General features: G+C 42.3%; 2 protein-coding genes across 2 annotated transcripts; both read right to left on the reverse strand.

Annotated features, from left to right (window-relative positions):
- Positions 1 to 5,706: 5,706 nt before the first annotated feature.
- On the reverse strand, positions 5,707 to 7,600 carry LOC109748538 (uncharacterized). The gene is made up of 2 exons (XM_040397135.3): positions 6,271 to 7,600; positions 5,707 to 5,935 (listed from the first exon to the last, which is right to left on the reverse strand). The coding sequence occupies exon 1, from the start codon at positions 7,454 to 7,456 to the stop codon at positions 6,275 to 6,277; it is 1,182 nt and encodes a 393-aa protein (XP_040253069.1). The 5' UTR covers positions 7,457 to 7,600; the 3' UTR covers positions 5,707 to 5,935; positions 6,271 to 6,274.
- An 8,536-nt stretch (positions 7,601 to 16,136) lies between these two features.
- Positions 16,137 to 16,895, reverse strand: LOC109748542 (uncharacterized). The gene has a single exon (XM_020307575.1). The coding sequence runs from the start codon at positions 16,893 to 16,895 to the stop codon at positions 16,137 to 16,139; it is 759 nt and encodes a 252-aa protein (XP_020163164.1).
- Positions 16,896 to 19,050: the final 2,155 nt, after the last annotated feature.

Raw genomic sequence — 19,050 nt, forward strand, 5'->3', positions numbered from 1 at the left:
GGATTGGATTGAAGTGAAGGCAACATGCATGTGGTGCGTGTCGAAAGTAGTACAATCCAAACTTGATAAAGTCCGGATTAGTATTACTTTCGACATGCACCACATGTTGCCTTCACTTCAATCTAAGCCATGTTTAGGCATAGCAGTACGTAGCGTTGGTAAACCAAGCACGGAGATATAAGAGAGGACACTTCTCTCTAATAGCTACCTAATAACAACCTAAATTAACCCCCCAAAACCCCCAAACCCCCCCCCCCTTTCAAAAAAAAAACAAAAACCTCAGCTCCTGCCAGGTGCTCACGCGTGGATGCCTATTGGTCCCGGTTGGTGGCACCAACCGGGACCAAAGGCCCTCCTGCCTGGGCTCCCCGCACCGGCCACGTGGACGGCCTTTAGTCCCGGTTCGTGTAAGAACCGGGACTAAAGGGCTAGGGCATTAGTAACGACCCTTTAGTCCCGGTTCCTGAACCAGGACTAAAGGCCCTTATGAACCGGGGTAAAAGCCCCTTTTCCTACTAGTGCAATGAAAATCTCTACCAGCACATACACTTTGCAAATAAGTTCTAGAAAATTGTTGTCTCATAGTTTCTTGTAAGCCAAGAAAATCAACTTTCATATCCATGATCATTTATCTAAGAAATCTTTTCTTAATATCAGCACCAAAACCTCTCATATTCCAAAAGACACCTCTCATCTTTTTTCCCCAGATTGTTCAAAGGTTTTGATAATAATAAAAGTTTTGCCACCAGAATTTCTAGTGTTTCCGTCTTTATGTTTCCCTTTTCTTTGGAGAGAAAGTCCCTCTCAACTTATCCCAATCATCAACATTGTCTTCATCATTACTTTCTTCATCATGTTCCATCAATTCTTCTAAGCTATGCTCCCCAGTTTCAATAATATGTGTTATTTCAGGAATGTGGACATCTTTTGTATTTGTATTATTATTAGCAACCCACAAATCAATTCTAGCATGTTCCACTGCTTTAATAAGCTTAATATTGCGTTCAATCACATCAATATTTTTACCTAAACTAACCTCCACACCACTAGCCACTTTCCGCAAGTAACTATGAGATGGAAGCAATAAAGCAGGAGAATTATGCTCACCGTAGTTGTCCTTCTTAGCAGCTCTCTCTTTGCTAAAGCAGTAATGTTGCGATCTTCTTTTCCTTTGAGCCTCTCACATCTTATAAGTCTCCCTTCTTCTTTTGGGTCTAGTTCTCCTCTTCCTGTCATTTTGACGTTAGTTTCAAAGGAATCTTGTTCCTGGCTGACATTATAATCAAGTGCCTCCAAGTACCCCATCCCTATTTCCTGTTCAAGCAATTCCATTTATGTCATGCCTTTTCCTGTAGCCACACCATCCCCTTTAAGCTCACCACCATCCAAAGTCTCATTTTCCCTCTCTAGACTTTTATCATCAGATTGAGATTCTCTCACTTCATCAACTGGCTTTAGATTAATTTGTAGCAGTTCATGATGACTTTTAACCTCTCTCTCTCTAGACTTTGTTTAATAATTTCTATTTGTTTCCTCTTTTTCTCTTCCATCATTAGCTGAGCAGCCAGTCTGGCAGCCATCTCCTCTGCCAATCTGAGACTCATGAGCAAATTATGTTCCTCTTTCTTGTTCACAACTACCTCTTGCTCTATATATATTACCACTATAGCCTCCCAACAAAAGCTTTGCTCTACCCATCCCCATGCACAACATGTTCGTACTGTATAAACCCCAGGCTCCCCAAACTTACATTGTGTTTGACAGGGTCAATTTGTTTGTTTTTCTTATGCAGATCATTGTCTCTTTGTTTAGGCACACCTTCCAAAGATAAGAAGTCAAATGTTTTCCTTTTGTTCCCATCATCAAACTTATACCATCCCTGTTCTGCAATGGACTCGAATTCAAAACCAATGTCATACACCAACATATCTTTTGTAGTGATTTTAGTCCCAGCTGGAATCTTGTGCAAGTCTCTCACCCCAAATTTCAATCCAATTTCTTCGTTTGAATGAATATGTTCTACATCAACCTCCACCACAGGCCCCAAAGCAGATCCAATCTCATAGATTCCTCGATAATGTCTCAAAGTGTCAGGCTCCAGAAGTCAACCTCCACTATGGCCCCTGTTCCCAACAGAGTGAATTTCTGAAAAACTATAATTCCGCCAACTTGGCCTTGTTAGGTAATCTCATTAAGAAAGGTTTTGGACTTTGAAATTTATCTCTCCATGTCCATCCCCATTATTATTATTTTGCTGAAACCTTGAGCTATAGTAGTTTGATTCAGCTATCCTGAGTAAACAGTTATCAGCGCCTTAGGATTAGCATGTTCTACAATAGAGATGTCTTTTTTATTTTGCACCAGCAGACAACCAAGCCCCTTAGCACTATATCCTATATACTTTGCAACAAGTTTAGTCTGCTTCAACACAATACACTCTTTTGTGCTATGTGAGGGTCTTTGGCAGACCACACTGAACACCTTACCTTGCACTCGTTTTTTAGATGCCCCTCTCCCTTACACTTGGCACAGAACAACTCCTTTGACCCACTAGCATCATTTTTCTTGTTTGAGTCTTTGCCCTCATCTTCTTTTCCAGCTCCTTGAGTTTGTAGAACCGCCTGCTTAGGTACATTGGCAAGCAAATACTAATATTGTTGTGCAATTTGTTCCTAATGCATAAATCCAAATTGGCCCAAACCCAAGCCAACATGAACCATTTGAGGGTAATTCTGGTTCGGCATAACAACAACCCCCCCTTGCATCTGTAAATTGCTCCCCAGTCCACCAGGCTATTGAAAACTTGAATTACCTTCTACAAATCCATTACCAGCCCCAAAACAATTCTTCCCAAATTGCAAACTATCTTGCTGACCCATAAATCTAACAGAGTTATACCCTCTTGCCTAACCAACAAAATCATTCCCTTGTCCAACTGTATCCCCTTTTCTTCCAGATCCACTACTATTAGTCCCAGATCCGCCTCTGAAACCACCATCTCCCTCTCTATGGTCGAAATTATCCGGGTCTCTATGATCTCTCCTTCCAAAATCTCTGCTATAATTGTTCCCAAATGTAACAAATGAGTTCCCTCTCCCCCCAAACCACCTCTGCTCATCCTTAGACGCCAATTATCTTGTCTCCCAGCCATCCTTGCTTCTTCCATCAACAGATCTTCTTCTACTTCTTCCCTCCCAGCTCTATCCGCCGCCACACTCTCGTTAGGGTTTTTTGATGACAAGAAGTGTGGCTCCGACAAGGGAGGGAGCGGAGTCCAGGTGTTAAATACCCCTAGCCCCCCAGTTTTATCTGGACCTCCACACCAAGGCATCCCACTAGGCCCAACGCTAGTAGGCCCAAAGCCCTCATCAGTAGTTCCTAGGCCCAATCCGCTGTCACTTCTCAAGCTACAGATCTCAAATATCTGAATCCCCCTCCCAATTGAGCTCAGAAGAAAAATCCTCAAACATCTCATTGATAGGTATTATGTTAGTCATCCCAATCTTTTCAAGCTCAACATCCGTGATACATAATTTTTTTCCACTAATCCCTTTCTAGTGAAATCATCTTTCCCTTCTATATCCATCAAATATCCAGGAAGACGACATAAATCACAAGCTTTGGGAATGGGATGCTTAATTTTTATCAATGCTAAATCAATTTTTTTGTTATGTATCTTCCCCAATCAGGAGAATTGATAGACAGGAGATGATTTTGACAATCTACAGCACCCCCAATCTATTCATCCTCTATTTTTTGTTCTCCATTTTAAGCAGCAAACTCTGAACACATTCGTTCATTTGAGTTTTAATTCTATGATTCGCTCCTCTAATACGACGACGTTGCATTTTCATATTGTTACCCCAACTCCCACTATCAACATTAGTAACTAGGTGAAGGTAACGAGAATCAATACGATCTGGAAAATCCAAACCTAGTTTGGAGCCACTAACGCCCCCCCCCCCCCCCCCCCCCCCGCATCAGAATCATCACCTGAATCCTCTCTAGCCAGCATTCAGAAGCGGTTGCTGGCTAGCGTAGAATTCATGCATCATTTCCCATGAGTTGCGCCGAGCGGTGGGGGGTCGGAGTCGCTGGAGGTGGTGCTAGCTGGGTGGAACGCCGAAGTGGAGCGGTCTGGGGCACCATCTCTGGCATGTGAGTCACCACCGGCCCGTCCTGGATCACAATCGGGGCCAGAGCCGACGCCGGCGCTAGAAGGGCTAGCACCGTCTCGTGGGATCTGAGTGCCCATGCCCGCATAGCCAGAGCCAATGGAGTGGTGTCGAACGAGACGAACGCTACCCACCTCTGCGTCGTCGCCCTCACCGACGAATTGGCCTAATCCATCACCCACATGAGGATCTTTAGTGAGTGCCTACGCCTCGCCCTGCCACCTCCTTTGTCAGGCCATCTAGAATCGCTCACGCTTCCGCTTGCAATTCCCCCTTGCCGCTGAACCAAGATTCGATCTCGAGCAGACGGGCGCAATTCCTCGCATCCCCGCCCATAAACATCCACATCTTCTCTTCCTCAATCTCCACCATGCTCACGCTCGCTTGCACTAGGAGGTTTGGGAGCAGCCGCCTCACACTGACCAAGGTAGGGGATGAAGTGGAATACAGAACGCGAGCGAGTTAACCCACGTGGCCAACCACTCGAATTAAATCCCCCATGGCCCGCACTTCTACTATGATCGGGTCCCGAGGTGCGCGTCGCATCGCACTGCCCCGCATCCTCGATGCACGCGAAGTGACACGGAAACGTGACCATGGCGCACAGGGGCAGGAGCACCCCTCGACTCACTCGTGAGTCAAACCACACATACGCTCTCGTCAACGAGGAGCAGCTTCGTGGTAGCTAGAGGCGCGACGCACCACCGCCACCTAGTGGTACATGAGTACTACGACCACCCTTTGGTTGGGATGTACCACGCCGGGCACCATCGATCGTTGGAGTCGCCCGGGGCATATCGCCAGAGACGTGTCATCCTCCTAGATAGATGCTTTTCAAGAAATGATAGATGTAGAAAGGTCATCTATAAAAGAAGCCAACTGATTGAATATATGAGGCGAGGGAACAAATAGTGCACATAGTATTTCTTAGAATAACACTATTATTCTCCTTGTAGTCCTATGATAACTTCCACTATATGCAACTTCCTAGCTGTTCATCACTTCCGCAAAAAAAAAAGTTATACGTAAAAATCCAACTGTACAACTATAGTGGATTTCAATTCCTTGTAGGAAACAAACTGACAATAGAAGTACCTCATTACTTTTAAAACTACTATTCAGAGGAGAAAAAACCCGAAGAGGCGGTATTCGATAATTTCTAGTTTCTACTCACACAAGGTATAGCTGACCAAGGTAATCAACTGGAAATTGAGATTTCATAACACCCATGCTAGCCTAGCCATTTGTGAAAACTAGCATCAGAAAAAAAGTGGCCTAGTTGTTTGTGAAAAGTGAGCGCTGTTTCTCATTCATAATACCCTTGCTAGCCTCGTCGTTTCTTTCTGACGCCCTTTGAATGCTTCTCAGCAGCAGTGCTCCTGCAGCTTGAAAAGCAACATGGCTTTGAAAGCTCAATTGCACCGTAGATCTGCTGCAAAATGCATTTTTTCTAAGCGTCCTTATGCCCAGCGAATCAACGATCTAGTATTTAAATTCAGTTGAACATGTACAAGGTCTCCTGCCGTAAATCTTTTTCACATCCACAACACATGGTGACTTGAAACCAATCTGCTATCTGGTTCCCAAGCCAAATCATTTCGTTTAGATCTTGTCATTACAGGATTACACTGAATCAAGCAAACTCATATTTTAAGTAGGGCACACCTATTCTTTTAGAGATTCAAAGGTCTTGTAAACAGCCAGTGGTTGTAACCATGTAAAAACGAACTGGCAGAACTACCTCATCGCCTTTGACAGTCCTACAAACAAGGGGTTGGGTTTGTTACTCCCTCCATAAAAAAATGTAAGACGTTTTTATGCAAAAAAAAAAAGCAAAACCAAAAATGTCTTGCATTTTGGTACAGAGGTTAGTATTGAACTGCAGACAAGGTTAGTATTAATACATGGCAAATGCTGGGCAAGATATGACTTGGCTGCATCCATAACCAGCACTGTTTGCAAGCATATAAGGAGCAAAGTGGCAAAGCATGTTATCATCAAACAAATCCCTGCAACACATTGCTATTTGCTGTATAACAAACACGGATACCAAATTAAATAAGAGTAAGCAAAGAGTAAGAGATAAGACGCTCACCGCTTCAAATAGTTGGTGCACACAATGATGGTGGGAAACCAGCATATAGTCGTCCAGGTAAGTGTTTGCTAAGCTCAGCGAAAAACTCGACCTGCAATGTCTTGACGTCCACAGAAAAACATCCAAATTTCAGCGTCTCTTGTGCAGTTGTGGTGTACAACGCTTCTAGGAGCAGGTATCCCCCGGCTACACCAACAAGAGCAGCATCGTTTACTGGCAATTGGATGACCTTGTTCAAGTGCCATTGGTTATTTCTCAGAATGGAATACGTGAGCCAAAATGGGTCACTATCGTGGTCCTCGCCATAGCCTTCAGTGAGCATTCCGAGCATCCCTTCTGCTGCCTCAACAAGGGCAAAACTGTTAGTCCCTCGTTCAGGTGGGAGGTTGATGGCAGACAACTCCATTGCACGCACGTCCAGCACAAGCAACTCGTTCCGAAAATGCAAATGCCAATAGAAGCATCCGTGGACGAATTGACGATTGGACAACCCACCATGAGAGTGGATAAATGAACCACCGGAAGCAGATGTACCCTGACCACTCCATTGATCAAATGTATGAGCATGCCACTGTCCTTGTCCACCCAAAGAGGAGGAGAAGACGAGAATGAGCAGTTTGGTTGTGCATTGCGCCACGCACATCACCCTGAATGATAAAGGGCCCTCCTCATTCTGGCCGGGAGCAAGGAAGGCCTCCAGAGTGAGGAGGTCCAGCTGAGGAGCCAGCGCTTTCAGGTCGTCTGGAATGGCGGGCAGCAGGACATACCGGTGGTGAATGGGGTCGCACACAGCGAGGTCCTTGACCCAAAATTGGCGGTCTTCTTTGTTTGGGGGGCCGACGAGGAGGGCGCGTCCGTCAAAGAAATCAACTCGACGCCAGGTATGGCCGGGGGTGGAGGGGAGGAAGGATGAGCAGGAGAAGTCGAAGCCAAGGAAGGCGCGAGCGGCGACAGCGGAGGGGTGCGGCGGCTGGGCTGGGCTGAAGGTGTCTTGGAGCAGGCCGATGAGAGGCGGCGGGTGGAGAGCGCGGTACCGGCGCAGGAAGGCGTGGTCGGCGATGACACGGCGGAAGGAGGGGCAGGTGGTGGAGGCGCGGGCGAGGTCTTCGGCAGCTGTGAGGCGTAGGAAGATTTCCTCGAGCATCACATCCGGTATATCGGCCATGGACGTCGCCGGCGGTGCCATCTGGGTGGTCGGGTGGGGGTTCGGTTTGGCCTTCTAAAGGAAAGGCGTGGCGCTTCTCTTCTCACTCTCTCTTCTCTCTCTCTCACAATCGGCGACTGCTGCGTGTTCGTGCGCCGCCGTGGGAGAGGAAGAGAAGGGACAAGGAAATGGGGATCGGGGGCTAGGGTTCAACCTTTTTTTTGGAACTGCCTAGGGTTCAAGCCTATGCAAAGCTGGCTAAATGGACCGGGCCAACCAGGCCGGCCCGTGAGCACGCCGGCACGGCCCGCCATGGTCCAGGCGTGGCACGCCCTCGGCTGTGCTTGGGCTGCTAGGCGGAGCACGCGGGCCGGCACAACACATCCCAATTATCTTTTTTTATATATTTTCTATTTTGTATATATATGGCCTAATACTAGCCCGGTAGGTAAAAATAGGACCAAAAAATGCCCAGTAGGCTAAACAGCAGGCGGGCCAGTGTGCCGGCCCGATTAGCAGTTGGGTCGTGCCTGGGTTGCAGGCTGTAGCACGTAGGCCAGCACGACACGACCCGTATAATAATCGTGCCCCGGCTGGCCGTGTCGTGCCAGGCACAATTACGATAGGCCGGCCCGGCCCGTTTGGCCAGCTTTGACCTCATGTGGGCAACAAGGGTATTTTGGTCCTCCGTTTTACACCCTATAATAGTACAGTATAAAAAATATGTTTAAATCATGTAGAAAGGGGAAATACTTGATTTTTTGGCAAAGCACTGCAAAAGATGAATACCCATGGAAACTGCAAATTGCACACGCCGTCACAACCATTGTGTTTAGTTGGATCAGTACATGTCATCGTCAAGGTGAGAGTGTTGTCGAAGTCATTACATTTAGGTTAGTTTGGCCTTTGGTGGCTTTATCATGTTTTGTGCGGTGGTACAAACACTGTGTATATTAACTTCTCTGTTTTTAGATCCTTGGCCCACCTTGAATTTGTGAAACTGTGATGTTTTTTCCCATGAAACGACTACCGGGAAATCCTTCCATAGTCACCCTGATGACCTTTGTCACCAAAGCGTCACGACAGTTTTCAAGACCTTTCATATAATCTCCAATGAGGATCATTTGGAGCACATAGGAGTGCCACCACTACATAAGCCATGTCTGACTAAGGCAAGTAGGAAGCGGGGGAAAGTATTTTGAAGTACAAAAATGTTGGTACTTAAACTAGGGTTCTTTCTTAGCGCTAATCTTGGCTTTTTCAGCAGTTAGTTATAGCGTGCCTTTCATTCTTCTCTCATTTCGGAAAGATTTGGCAGTATTTCTTATCATGACCTGGTTGAGAGAATATGAAACATCGGTGTAAAAGATTGAGTGGGATGGTTATAGTAAGGGGCAAACCAAGTGCTTCCGTGAAGATGCAAATCAATCAGATCGGAGACAAGGAACGGAGGAGAGGAGAAACTCAACGAAAAAGAAAAAGGGGACTCAACCGACTATCATGAGCGAAGCGAGGGACTTCCTTCTGATTGGATCCCTTGGGAGACATACAAAAATAGAATCAAATCTTCCATGATTCAATACTAGCTAGAAAGTGTATGGACTTAGACTTTGATGACTCCCTAGTGGCCAAGGAAGGCAAAGGAAGCTTTAGCTTCATCCTTTAAACGTCTCATTTACTCTCTCTAGCTCTCAACTTTAAGTATAGGAATTTCAGGTATATTGGTCGATGAAAGTGAACATGTATCTTATCTTACGCCACTTACTCTAGTTTTACTTTGTGGAAGACGTCCGATTGAATGATCTCTAGTGGGTTCTATTACCAACTGTACGCAGGCATGTTTCCTTCTTATTTTACCAGCCCCCATGGTTCCGTCAGTGTAGAGGAAAGTCATCAATCCCTTGAGACAAAGACAAAAATGGCAAATAAAAGATACATACCAGAACACATCAACTATGCCATCTGAGCCTATCCACTTGCTAGTCAGGAAAAAAATCGATATGTTTCATGGGCTTCTTTTGCTACTCTCTTCACGATCGCTTTACAAGGGCAAGCAAATTCAATAAACAGTTCATGCTAATTCATAGACCATGTTGGTTTCTATGTAAGAGTCATGTGAGACGCTTCCTTCTCATACACATCGGAAGCTACATTTGATCATCCACATTATAGAGTTTTGCAGGTGCTTAAGAGAATGTTATCCAATCAGTTATGACTTGACCATGGTCTAAGCTTAAATTGGTACTGGTCCATAAAACCAAAGTTGTTGGGCAAGCGCAGAAAAGTCGTCTGAAGGGGAGTTATATTGGAATGCTCAACTCCGATCAACCCCGGTTAGGTCCCATGCCTAAAACAGGAATAAGGTCCAAACAAAATAGGGGTGATATAAGCCACTGCTCGCCTAAGAATGTACTAACGTAATGCCTACTATGGCTTTCTGAATGAGGAAGTTATGGGACTTATCTTATATAACAATATATATGGTGGAATGATTCAAAAAATTGTGGGGGTCAAGGTGCATAATGCGAGCTCCACTTTCAGGCAATGAGTTAGCTTAACCTTGATTTCTTAAGGTTTTAATACAGTCATGTGATCTGTTACTAAGAAAGGAAAAGAAAGGCTGATTGCGACAGCTCAACCGGATGAGACATCTCTTATTTACAGAAATGTGCCTACATTGTTTGATTTACCAGTTCTGGGTATTAGATTTTTGAATAGAGAGAATGAAACTAATACCAGCTTATCGACAACTATGCTTTCAACCAACTCTGTCAACCCCAAATCTATACCTACTAATAAAGCAAGGTGTGTTTCTCCGATTTTTTCATCCGTTCACCGCTAAAAAATATTTTCTCTATCCGAGGTGGTACTAAACTTTTGTACGTGCATCTGTTACCAAGGAAAAACGATATGTCCAGAATTTCGTAGGTGGGCCGCGTGTGCCATGGCCCAGTAAGGTCAGCCCATTTTTTCCTGCCCATGCAGCAATAAAATATCCTATTTCCCGCGCAATGCGGCAAATAGTTCAAGCTATGCACAGGAGGCCCAAAACTGGGCCGCCCATTTTTTCCGTGTTATGTTAATGTTTATATTTTTCTTTTTCTGTTTCCTTCTCTTTTTATTTCGTATTTCTTTTTTAATTTTCACATTACAAGTCTATTTTTTCCTTTTTTCTCTAAAATTCGAAATTAGAAAAATGTTCGGAATTTTAATTTTTGTTAAATTTTTCTAAAAAGTAACGAACTCTAAAAATGTTTTCCTATTTTGAATATTGTTTGGAATTTTACTTTTTGTCTGTCCAGAATATGGTCAACATTTTATAAAATTTATCATTATTGTTCAAGATTTTAAAAATGTTCCAAATTGGAAAAATATTCTTGTTCTAGCGATACGTTCAAAAGTTGAAAATAATATTTAAATAAAGAAACACATTTTCGAAATTTCTTCTTAATTTTGAAAACATGTTCCCATTTAAAAATTGTTAAAAACTTCAAAATTATTCCTATTTTAATAAATAAAATATATGTGAATTTATAGAAATGTTCCATTCAAATTTTTGCTCTTGCTCTTCCCAAAAATGCATTGAGTTTTTAAAAAAAATCATAATTTGGAAAACAAAATCATGTTGCCAAGTGTATTTGGTACTTCATGTTACGAATTCTAAAATTGTGTTCCTATTAAAAAAATTCTTGCAATTTTAAATATTTTATCGTTCCGATATTTCTTGAAATTTTAAAAAATATTCCCATTTTTTAAAAATGTTTGGCTTTTCCCATATTTGTTCAAGGTATTAAAAATGCATTTAAAAAATGCTACAAATTTGAAAAATATTCTTGTTTTAGGGATATGTTCAAAAATTGTAAATAAGTTTTCCATTAAAAATACATTTTCTAAATTTCTTCTAAATGTCCCTATTTCAAAAAATGTTCAAAAATTTGAAAAGTGTTCGTATATTTATAAAAGGTTCATGCTTTTAAGAAATGTTTGTGAATTTCAAAAAATGTTCTGTTCAACTTTTTTTTAATGTATGGATTTTTTAATAAACTGTTTGTAATTTGGAAAGTTGTTCGCATTGCCAAGTATATTTTGTGGTTCATCATTATGATTTTTTGAAAAGTTCAAAAAATGAACAAATGTTTCGAATCTGATGTTGTACTATAGTCTTAAATATTCACATTGAGCATTGGTTAGCAGGACGTGTTTGTTTTAGTGGCTAGCAACATGTGATCGGGTCTTTGAGGTCATGAGTTTGATTACTCACATACTGGGCTTGCTCCGCATCCGGACATCGAGCTAAGTCGGATTGTTCAGAACAAGGGACATCATAAATTATTGAAGGTGGTAGCTTTCAGTGCCAATAAAAAAGAATATAGTGGTTAACTATAATTGAAAGAAATTGTGGGCACGTGCCGATAAAAGAGAATATATTGGTTTGGTTCTAATTAAAGGGCGCCATGTTGAACTAGAGAATATGGACATGTAGGGGTCTTGATCCAGGATGCGGCTTTTTTGCTCCTAGGTGCATATGCACCCATTGTCGAAAACACACATTTTGAAAAGTTGAAAAATTCGGAACAAAAATCCCGCGTGTATATCCGGACATTTTATGTCCGTTCACAAGGTTTCGGTGAAAAACGACGTTTTTTGTGGCTTGTGTAAAAAAGATAAAGAAATGCCTCGTGAATAGTTAGAATGAAGCATCAGAAATTGTCTTTTTTACACAAGCCACAAAAAACGTCGTTTTTCACCGAAACCTTGTGAACGGACATAAAATGTCCGGATATACACGCGGGATCTTTGTTCCGAATTTTTCAACTTTTCGAAATGTGTATTTCGACAATGGGTGCATATGCACGTAGGAGCAAAAGGGAATATCCCTCTTGATCCATTCTTATATTGAGCTAGAGGCATGTAACTTTATTATCCCGTTGCAACGCGCGGGCATGTGCGCTAGTAGGAATATTGATTGCGATTCATCTGCACCAGAGCCTGCAACTGCTGCCTCTACTCCGCCTACTAGTGTCGACTTCGCTGGCCTCATAGGGTACCGATTTCCTCCTGATTTGTGTGCATGCCATTGACTCCTTTAATGGGTCAAAGCCTACTTAGTTCTCTTTTTTATTACAACTATATAAGAAAAGAAGTGTTTGTGTTTAGCAAGACAGAGAATTTTGGAACCAAGTAGCAAGGCATAAACATCACTACTACTAGCAGATACATAAATCTCACAAAGAAATTTTGGATGGGCCTCACTTTAACTAACAATTGTGGCCTCCAGCAAAATGGTCTCGTTTCTAGCCTTTTTGTGTTGCCAACATGTCATTTTCTAATTGAGTAAACGCGGCGGCGGTATTTGAAGTTGTCTATAGGCTCTCATATGGCTTAGGTTATGGCTGCAGTCTAGCCCACTTTCGACCAAGTCTTACACATAGATCAAATCACACACCATGGACCGCGGTATGCTGACCCGGATTGAGCGCATGGGCAGAACACACATGGTGATGTTTTGTACTTCGCCAATCAAGTGTCCCGGTTCCGTTACTGTACTCCAAATAAGACTCCTCAAGCTAACGAACAGGGGGAATGCAACTTGGTTGAGGAAACAATCTAGTTTAGTCGGAGATCCTAATGCTTCTAAGTCCTAGGATGTCTTTGGGTTTCGACTACATGGCAAAAGAAGTTTCCAACTAAGTGCAAAACTTGTTCCATCACGTACACACATGATGTATGTTGGTATTAACCTAGCATATCAAAATCTATTCCAACCAAGACGAAAAACTTGGGTACATTGCTTATGTGGTATATGCTAGTATGAACCTAGCAACAACTAAGCTTTTACGCTTTGCGTGTCCTATGCAGAATAGTTTTGTTGTGAGTTATGATCATGTTCCATCTCTCTTCTCATGCTTAAATAGGAACACTATCACATACATTACCGTACCACTTGATACAATATGTGGAACAACCATGCGATGAATGCTTTCATGCTCACCATAAAATGAGCATGTCGGCATGTATGAAGTACTACGATTATCCCCTCCCTGGTCATAGCAATTTGAGCTCAGTGTGTAGTAGATGACCACAGCCGGATAATGTCTTTGCATTTGCTGTGTCAAGTCGCAGGCATCATCACTATGAACTTGGTTAAGATAATAAATCATCAATATATACGAGAGCATAAAAGACCCAAGCAATCCTAATATCCACAATATACAACCACATATAAAAAAACATCAAATCATCATTTGTTAGTATCTGCCAAGAAAGTGGCAATTGAAGGGTGGGGGGGGGGGGGGGGGGGGGGAGGAGGGTGCATGCCCTTAAACAAAAATATAAATGTAGAGGGTTTTCACAGAAATTAGAATGATCCAGGTGACATAAACATAATGACCAAATGAAGTTTGTTTGGCCCTCGCAGCTTTCTCACTCATGTATCCTTTTAGAGGTTAATATACATCATCGATCTTGTTGGAAGCAGGGAGCAACAAAAGAGCCGAAACTCCAAAAACAGAGTACTCTGCTTGCTTTTCCAAAAGCAAAGTACGCAGTCATTGAGATTTAGTCACAACCAGTGTCCACTATACTCGATAAAATTCAAAAGAAAAAAAGGCAGACGATTGATGATGCACATCTCAAGCTTGTAATCAGGTGGATAACATACATACAAAAATACCTCAAATCCTTTAACGACAAAATATACAAACTTAAAGAAGAAGTCAAAACAAGTCTATTCTACTGTCGATTAGGGCAGAGGCTACACTTGAGCAGAGAACTTTATCCAGGCACCTCATCTCTACCATAGCATCAAAAGCAAACAACATCTTCAGCTTGCTTCAGAGTTAACTCAAGCGTTGGACTAGTAAATACGGCTCATTCTGGTATCACTTCCTCTTTTTGCAACTTGATGTGCTCCGTGGAATCGACCTTCTTTCCAAGTGTTGCTCGTGCTTGTGGATAGATGAAACAAGATGAATTTACCACACATGGGAACATAATAGAAAGCACATGAATACAAGCCTACCAATTATATAACAACATCAGATAGATCAATAGCTAGTTTGCATCATTCTAATGTGCATATGGCATGAAGCGACAAACGGAAGTTTGCAAATGTGTATCAAAATGTGCACGTGGCTTCACAACCTGAAGCTTACATGATAACACATCAATAAGATGAAATTTTTATTCAACAAACCAATTTAGTTTGTTTCTTCGGGTTAAATCCAAAGAAAAATGAACGAGTAAGCAGCTTATTATTCAATATTTATCAATTAAAAAAGGAACAGATAAACTACGCCGCCAGAAATTTATATAGCAAAGAGGGTCAGATAGAGGAAGATGTGTTAAAACTAATGGATGAATACGAAGATGCATGCAGAGGAGAGAAGAATGAGAGCTAAGGAATTATGGAAATACTAGAAACAGTAAGAACTTTAGGTGTAGAAAGGTCATCATAAGAAAGGCAATTGATTGAATATATTAGGCATGGTTTTAAATAGCCTGCTATAGCGTTTATATGAGGTCCTGCGCTAAGGGTTTTTTGTCCAAACACATGAGCAAACATTTTAAATAGCTCGCTATAGCACCGCTATGGCATTTAGAAGAGGTCCGCCACTAAGAGGCTTAGCGCGCTATTTAAAAGTTTGATATTAGGTGAGGAAACAAACAGTACGCCGGTCTTTCTTAGAATAATACTATTATTCTCCTTGTAGTCCTATGATACTTTCACTATATGCAGGAACTTCCTAGCTGTTTATCAGTTCAGAAAAAAAAAACTCAATTGCAACATCGCTCTGAAAGCTCAATTGCACCATAGATCTGCTCCAGAATGCATTTTTCTCTAAGCATCCTTTTGCTGAGTGAAACGATATGGTATGTAAATTCAGTTGCACATGTACGATGTTCCCTGCCCCAAATCTTTTCCTCATCCACAACACATGGTGGCTTGAAACCAATTTGCTATCTAGTTCACCCAAGCCAAATCATTTCATTCAGTAATACATACACTGTTTCGTTTAGATATTGTCATTGCAGGATCACACTGCATCAAGCAAACTCATATTTTAGCAGGGCAAACCTATTCTTTTAGACATTCAAGGATTTATGAAAGAGCCAGTGGACTGTAACCATGTAAAAACAATCTGAGAGAACTATTTCATAGGTTTTAAAATTGCTACTCAGAGAGCAAACAAGGGGTTGATGTTATTTGATTATACTAATACAAATGTTATATATAAAGATACAAATGTATTGATTAAGGCAATAAATTGAAAATGATCTGAGCATGCTGGTCAAAACAAGGGCCAGTCAATATACAAGCCCGATGCCAACTTTGGATAACTAGAAGATGACAGTAAAGTTGTTTCCTTTTATAAGTAATGCAGTGATTGAAGTCATAAGATGATCATATGTGCGTTCACTTGATGAGAATTGCTTTCCGAGGATAGTAAAGCTTCCAGTTACATGTAAATTGGATAGTACATTATCCCAAAATGCACCAACAATGCATAACACCAATTAACTACGTATTAAATTGCAGACGAGTCATAATACACTAGGCAGGATATGAATTGGCTGCATCCATAACAAGTACTGGTTGCAAGCAAATAAGCAGCAAAGCATGCTACTATCAAACAAATCCCTACAACATATTGCTTTATTGTATAACACTGAGACCAGATTATATAATAGTAAGAAAAGAGTAGATAACAAACTTACCACTTCAAATAGTTGGTGCACACAATGATGGTGGCAAACCAGCATATAGTCGACCATACATGTTGGGTTTGCTAATCTCAGCGAACAACTCGACCTGCAACATCTTGACGTCCACGGAAAATAATCCAAATTTAAGCATGTGTTGTGTAGATGGGGTGTACAACGCTTCCACGAGCAGGTATCCCCCAGCTACACCAACAAGAGCAGCACGCTTTACCAGCAACTGGATGACCTTCTCCGAGTACCATTGGTTATTTCTTAGAATTGAATACGTCAGCCAACATCGGTCATCTTCTTTGTACTCATCATAGCGTTTAGTGAGCATCCCGAGCATTCCGTCCGCTGCCTCGAGGATGACATAATTGCGGTTCGGTGGTTGTTCAGGTGGGAGGTTGACAACAGAGAACTCCATGGTGTGTGTGTCAAGGAGAAGCAACTTGTTCATGAAATGCAAACGCCAACAGAAGCATCTGTGGACGTTCCGACGATAGGACAACCAAGGCTCAGAGTTCTCAAATGAGCCAACAGTGGCCTGAGCACTCCATTGATCATAAGTAAGAATGTGCCATTGTCCATCCAAAGAGGAGAAGACCATCATCAGCAGATTTATTCTGCATTGTGCCAAGCACACCACTCTGAATGATAAAGGGTTCGCCTTATCCTCGCCGGGAGCAAGGAAACTCTCCAGCATGAGGAGGTCCGGTCTACGGACCAGAGCTTTCAGGTGGTCGGGGACGGAAGGAGAGACGTGATTCAGGACCATGGTTCAACCGAACCTATAGTCTATGCCGTACGATTAAACATCCTACTACATGTGGATCTGTGACGTGCATGCCAACTGCATTTTTTAATCAACCATGCATGGATCCTCATGAATAGACATGCATGCCAACTGATTTTTTTAATCAACCATGTATGGATCCTCATGAATAGTGTCTAGAAATCAATGGTGTTGAGCGTAGGTTCGGCTGAACCATGATTCCGTAAAACATTTTCGGGACGGAAGGCAGCAGGATGTAGCGGCGGTGCACGGGGTTGCACACGGCGAGGTCCCTGACCAAAAATTGGCTGTACTGTGAGTCACACAGCTCAGCGCCCACGAGGAAGCGGCTGCCGGCTTCCTCTTTGACCGGGGCGCCCGCAAGGAGGGCCCGTCCGTCAAACAAGTCAATTTCACTCCAGGAGCGGCCGGCGGTGGAGGGGAGGAAGGAGGAGCAGGAGAAGTCGAAGCCGGCGAAGGCGCGGGCTGGGACGACAGAGGGGTGCGGCGGCTGGGCCGAGATGAAGGGATCGTGGACCATGCCGACGAGAGGTGGCGGGTGGATGACGCGGTACCGCCGGAGGAAGGCGTGGCCGGAGATGACGCTGCCGAAGGAGGCGCAAGCGGTGGAGGCGCGGGCGAGGTCGGCGGCGGCGGGGAGGCGGAGGAATATTTCCTCGAGCAGCACATCCGGGAGATCGGCGACGGACGGCGCCGGCGGTGGGATCTGCTGAGGGCCTGGCGCCGGCGGCGAGGCCATCACGTTGGACGAGAGGAAGATTTCCTGGAGCAGTCCGTCATGGACTAGAAAGGACGGTGGCTCCGGCGGTGGTGCTGGGTTGGAGGTTGGCGGCGGCGCCATCGGGTGGATTTTGGTGTGTTTCGTGAGGAACGAATGCCAATGAACACTTCACTGCACAAGAGGGTCAACATAATCCATTCTAAACAAAAAATCACCTTTGTCTAAACATTCCATGATTAACAAATCTCTTGATTTTGTCGACCAAGATGGTCCAACTAATCCATTTTTCTTTTAATGGTGGGGAATAACTTTGAATTGAAGGATTTAATTAGCCAATATTCGATTGGAATGGATTCACAATAATTCTGTAAAATATTACGATTTATTTTATCCCGTTAAAATTCTAATTTCACTAAAAAATAACCTACATGATGAGATGGTTCCATGATTAATCGTTTGGTATGCCAACATTTACATGTTCATTAGACTAGTTGAATGCTCGTGCATTTCCACAAAATAAAATATGTGCTGCTACTTCTCAAATGATCATGTTTGTATGATAATTGCAACCAAAAAAGGTGTTGCTACTTCTCTAGCTAATTTTTTTAAATAATACATTTTTTTATTAATTTTCATAAATATTACGCTGGGTAATTTTTTTTCAAAAATAATACACCGTCGGCCCACAGCAGGCCGATTGGACTCCAGTCGGCCTACAGCTGGCCGACTGGCCCCTGTCGGCCCACTGTGGGCTGATTGGGTCCTGTCGGCCCACTGTGGGCCGACTGGAGCTAATTGGCTCGCTGTGGGCTAATTGTTTTTGCAAAAAAAGTAGGCATAAAAAATATATGTTAAAAAAATATTAATTATGTAATTAAAAAATGTTAAACGTGTATAAAAAATGTTCCTGATGTATACAAAAAATGTACAATATATATACAAAAAATTTGACTAAAAATATGTTTTCAAAAGTGTTAATCATGTATTTAAAAATTGTTAAATGTGTGTATAAAAAATGTTCCTTATCTATAAAAAAATATAGAATGTGTATAAAAAAAGTTGACACCAAAAAAATATGTTTGAAAAAAAATTTTAATCATGTATTTGAAAAAATGTTCCTTATCTATACAAAAAATATAGAATGTGTATGAAAAAAGTTGACACCAAAAAATATGTTTGAAAAAAATGTTAATCATGTATTTGAAAAAATGTTCCTTATCTATACAAAAAATATAGAATGTGTATGAAAAAAGTTGACACCAAAAAATATGTTTGAAAAAAATGTTAATCATGTATTTGAAAAAATGTTCAACGAGTACACAAAAATGTTTCATGTATTGGAATGAAAGGTTAAACGTGTATAAAAAAATGTTCCAGCTCCGGATCCGGTATGGAAGCATCGCGGACATAAGTATG

The sequence above is a fragment of the Aegilops tauschii genome, chromosome 7 (genome assembly GCF_002575655.3).
Source record: "Aegilops tauschii subsp. strangulata cultivar AL8/78 chromosome 7, Aet v6.0, whole genome shotgun sequence".
In the NCBI taxonomy this organism is placed as follows: domain Eukaryota; kingdom Viridiplantae; phylum Streptophyta; class Magnoliopsida; order Poales; family Poaceae; genus Aegilops; species Aegilops tauschii.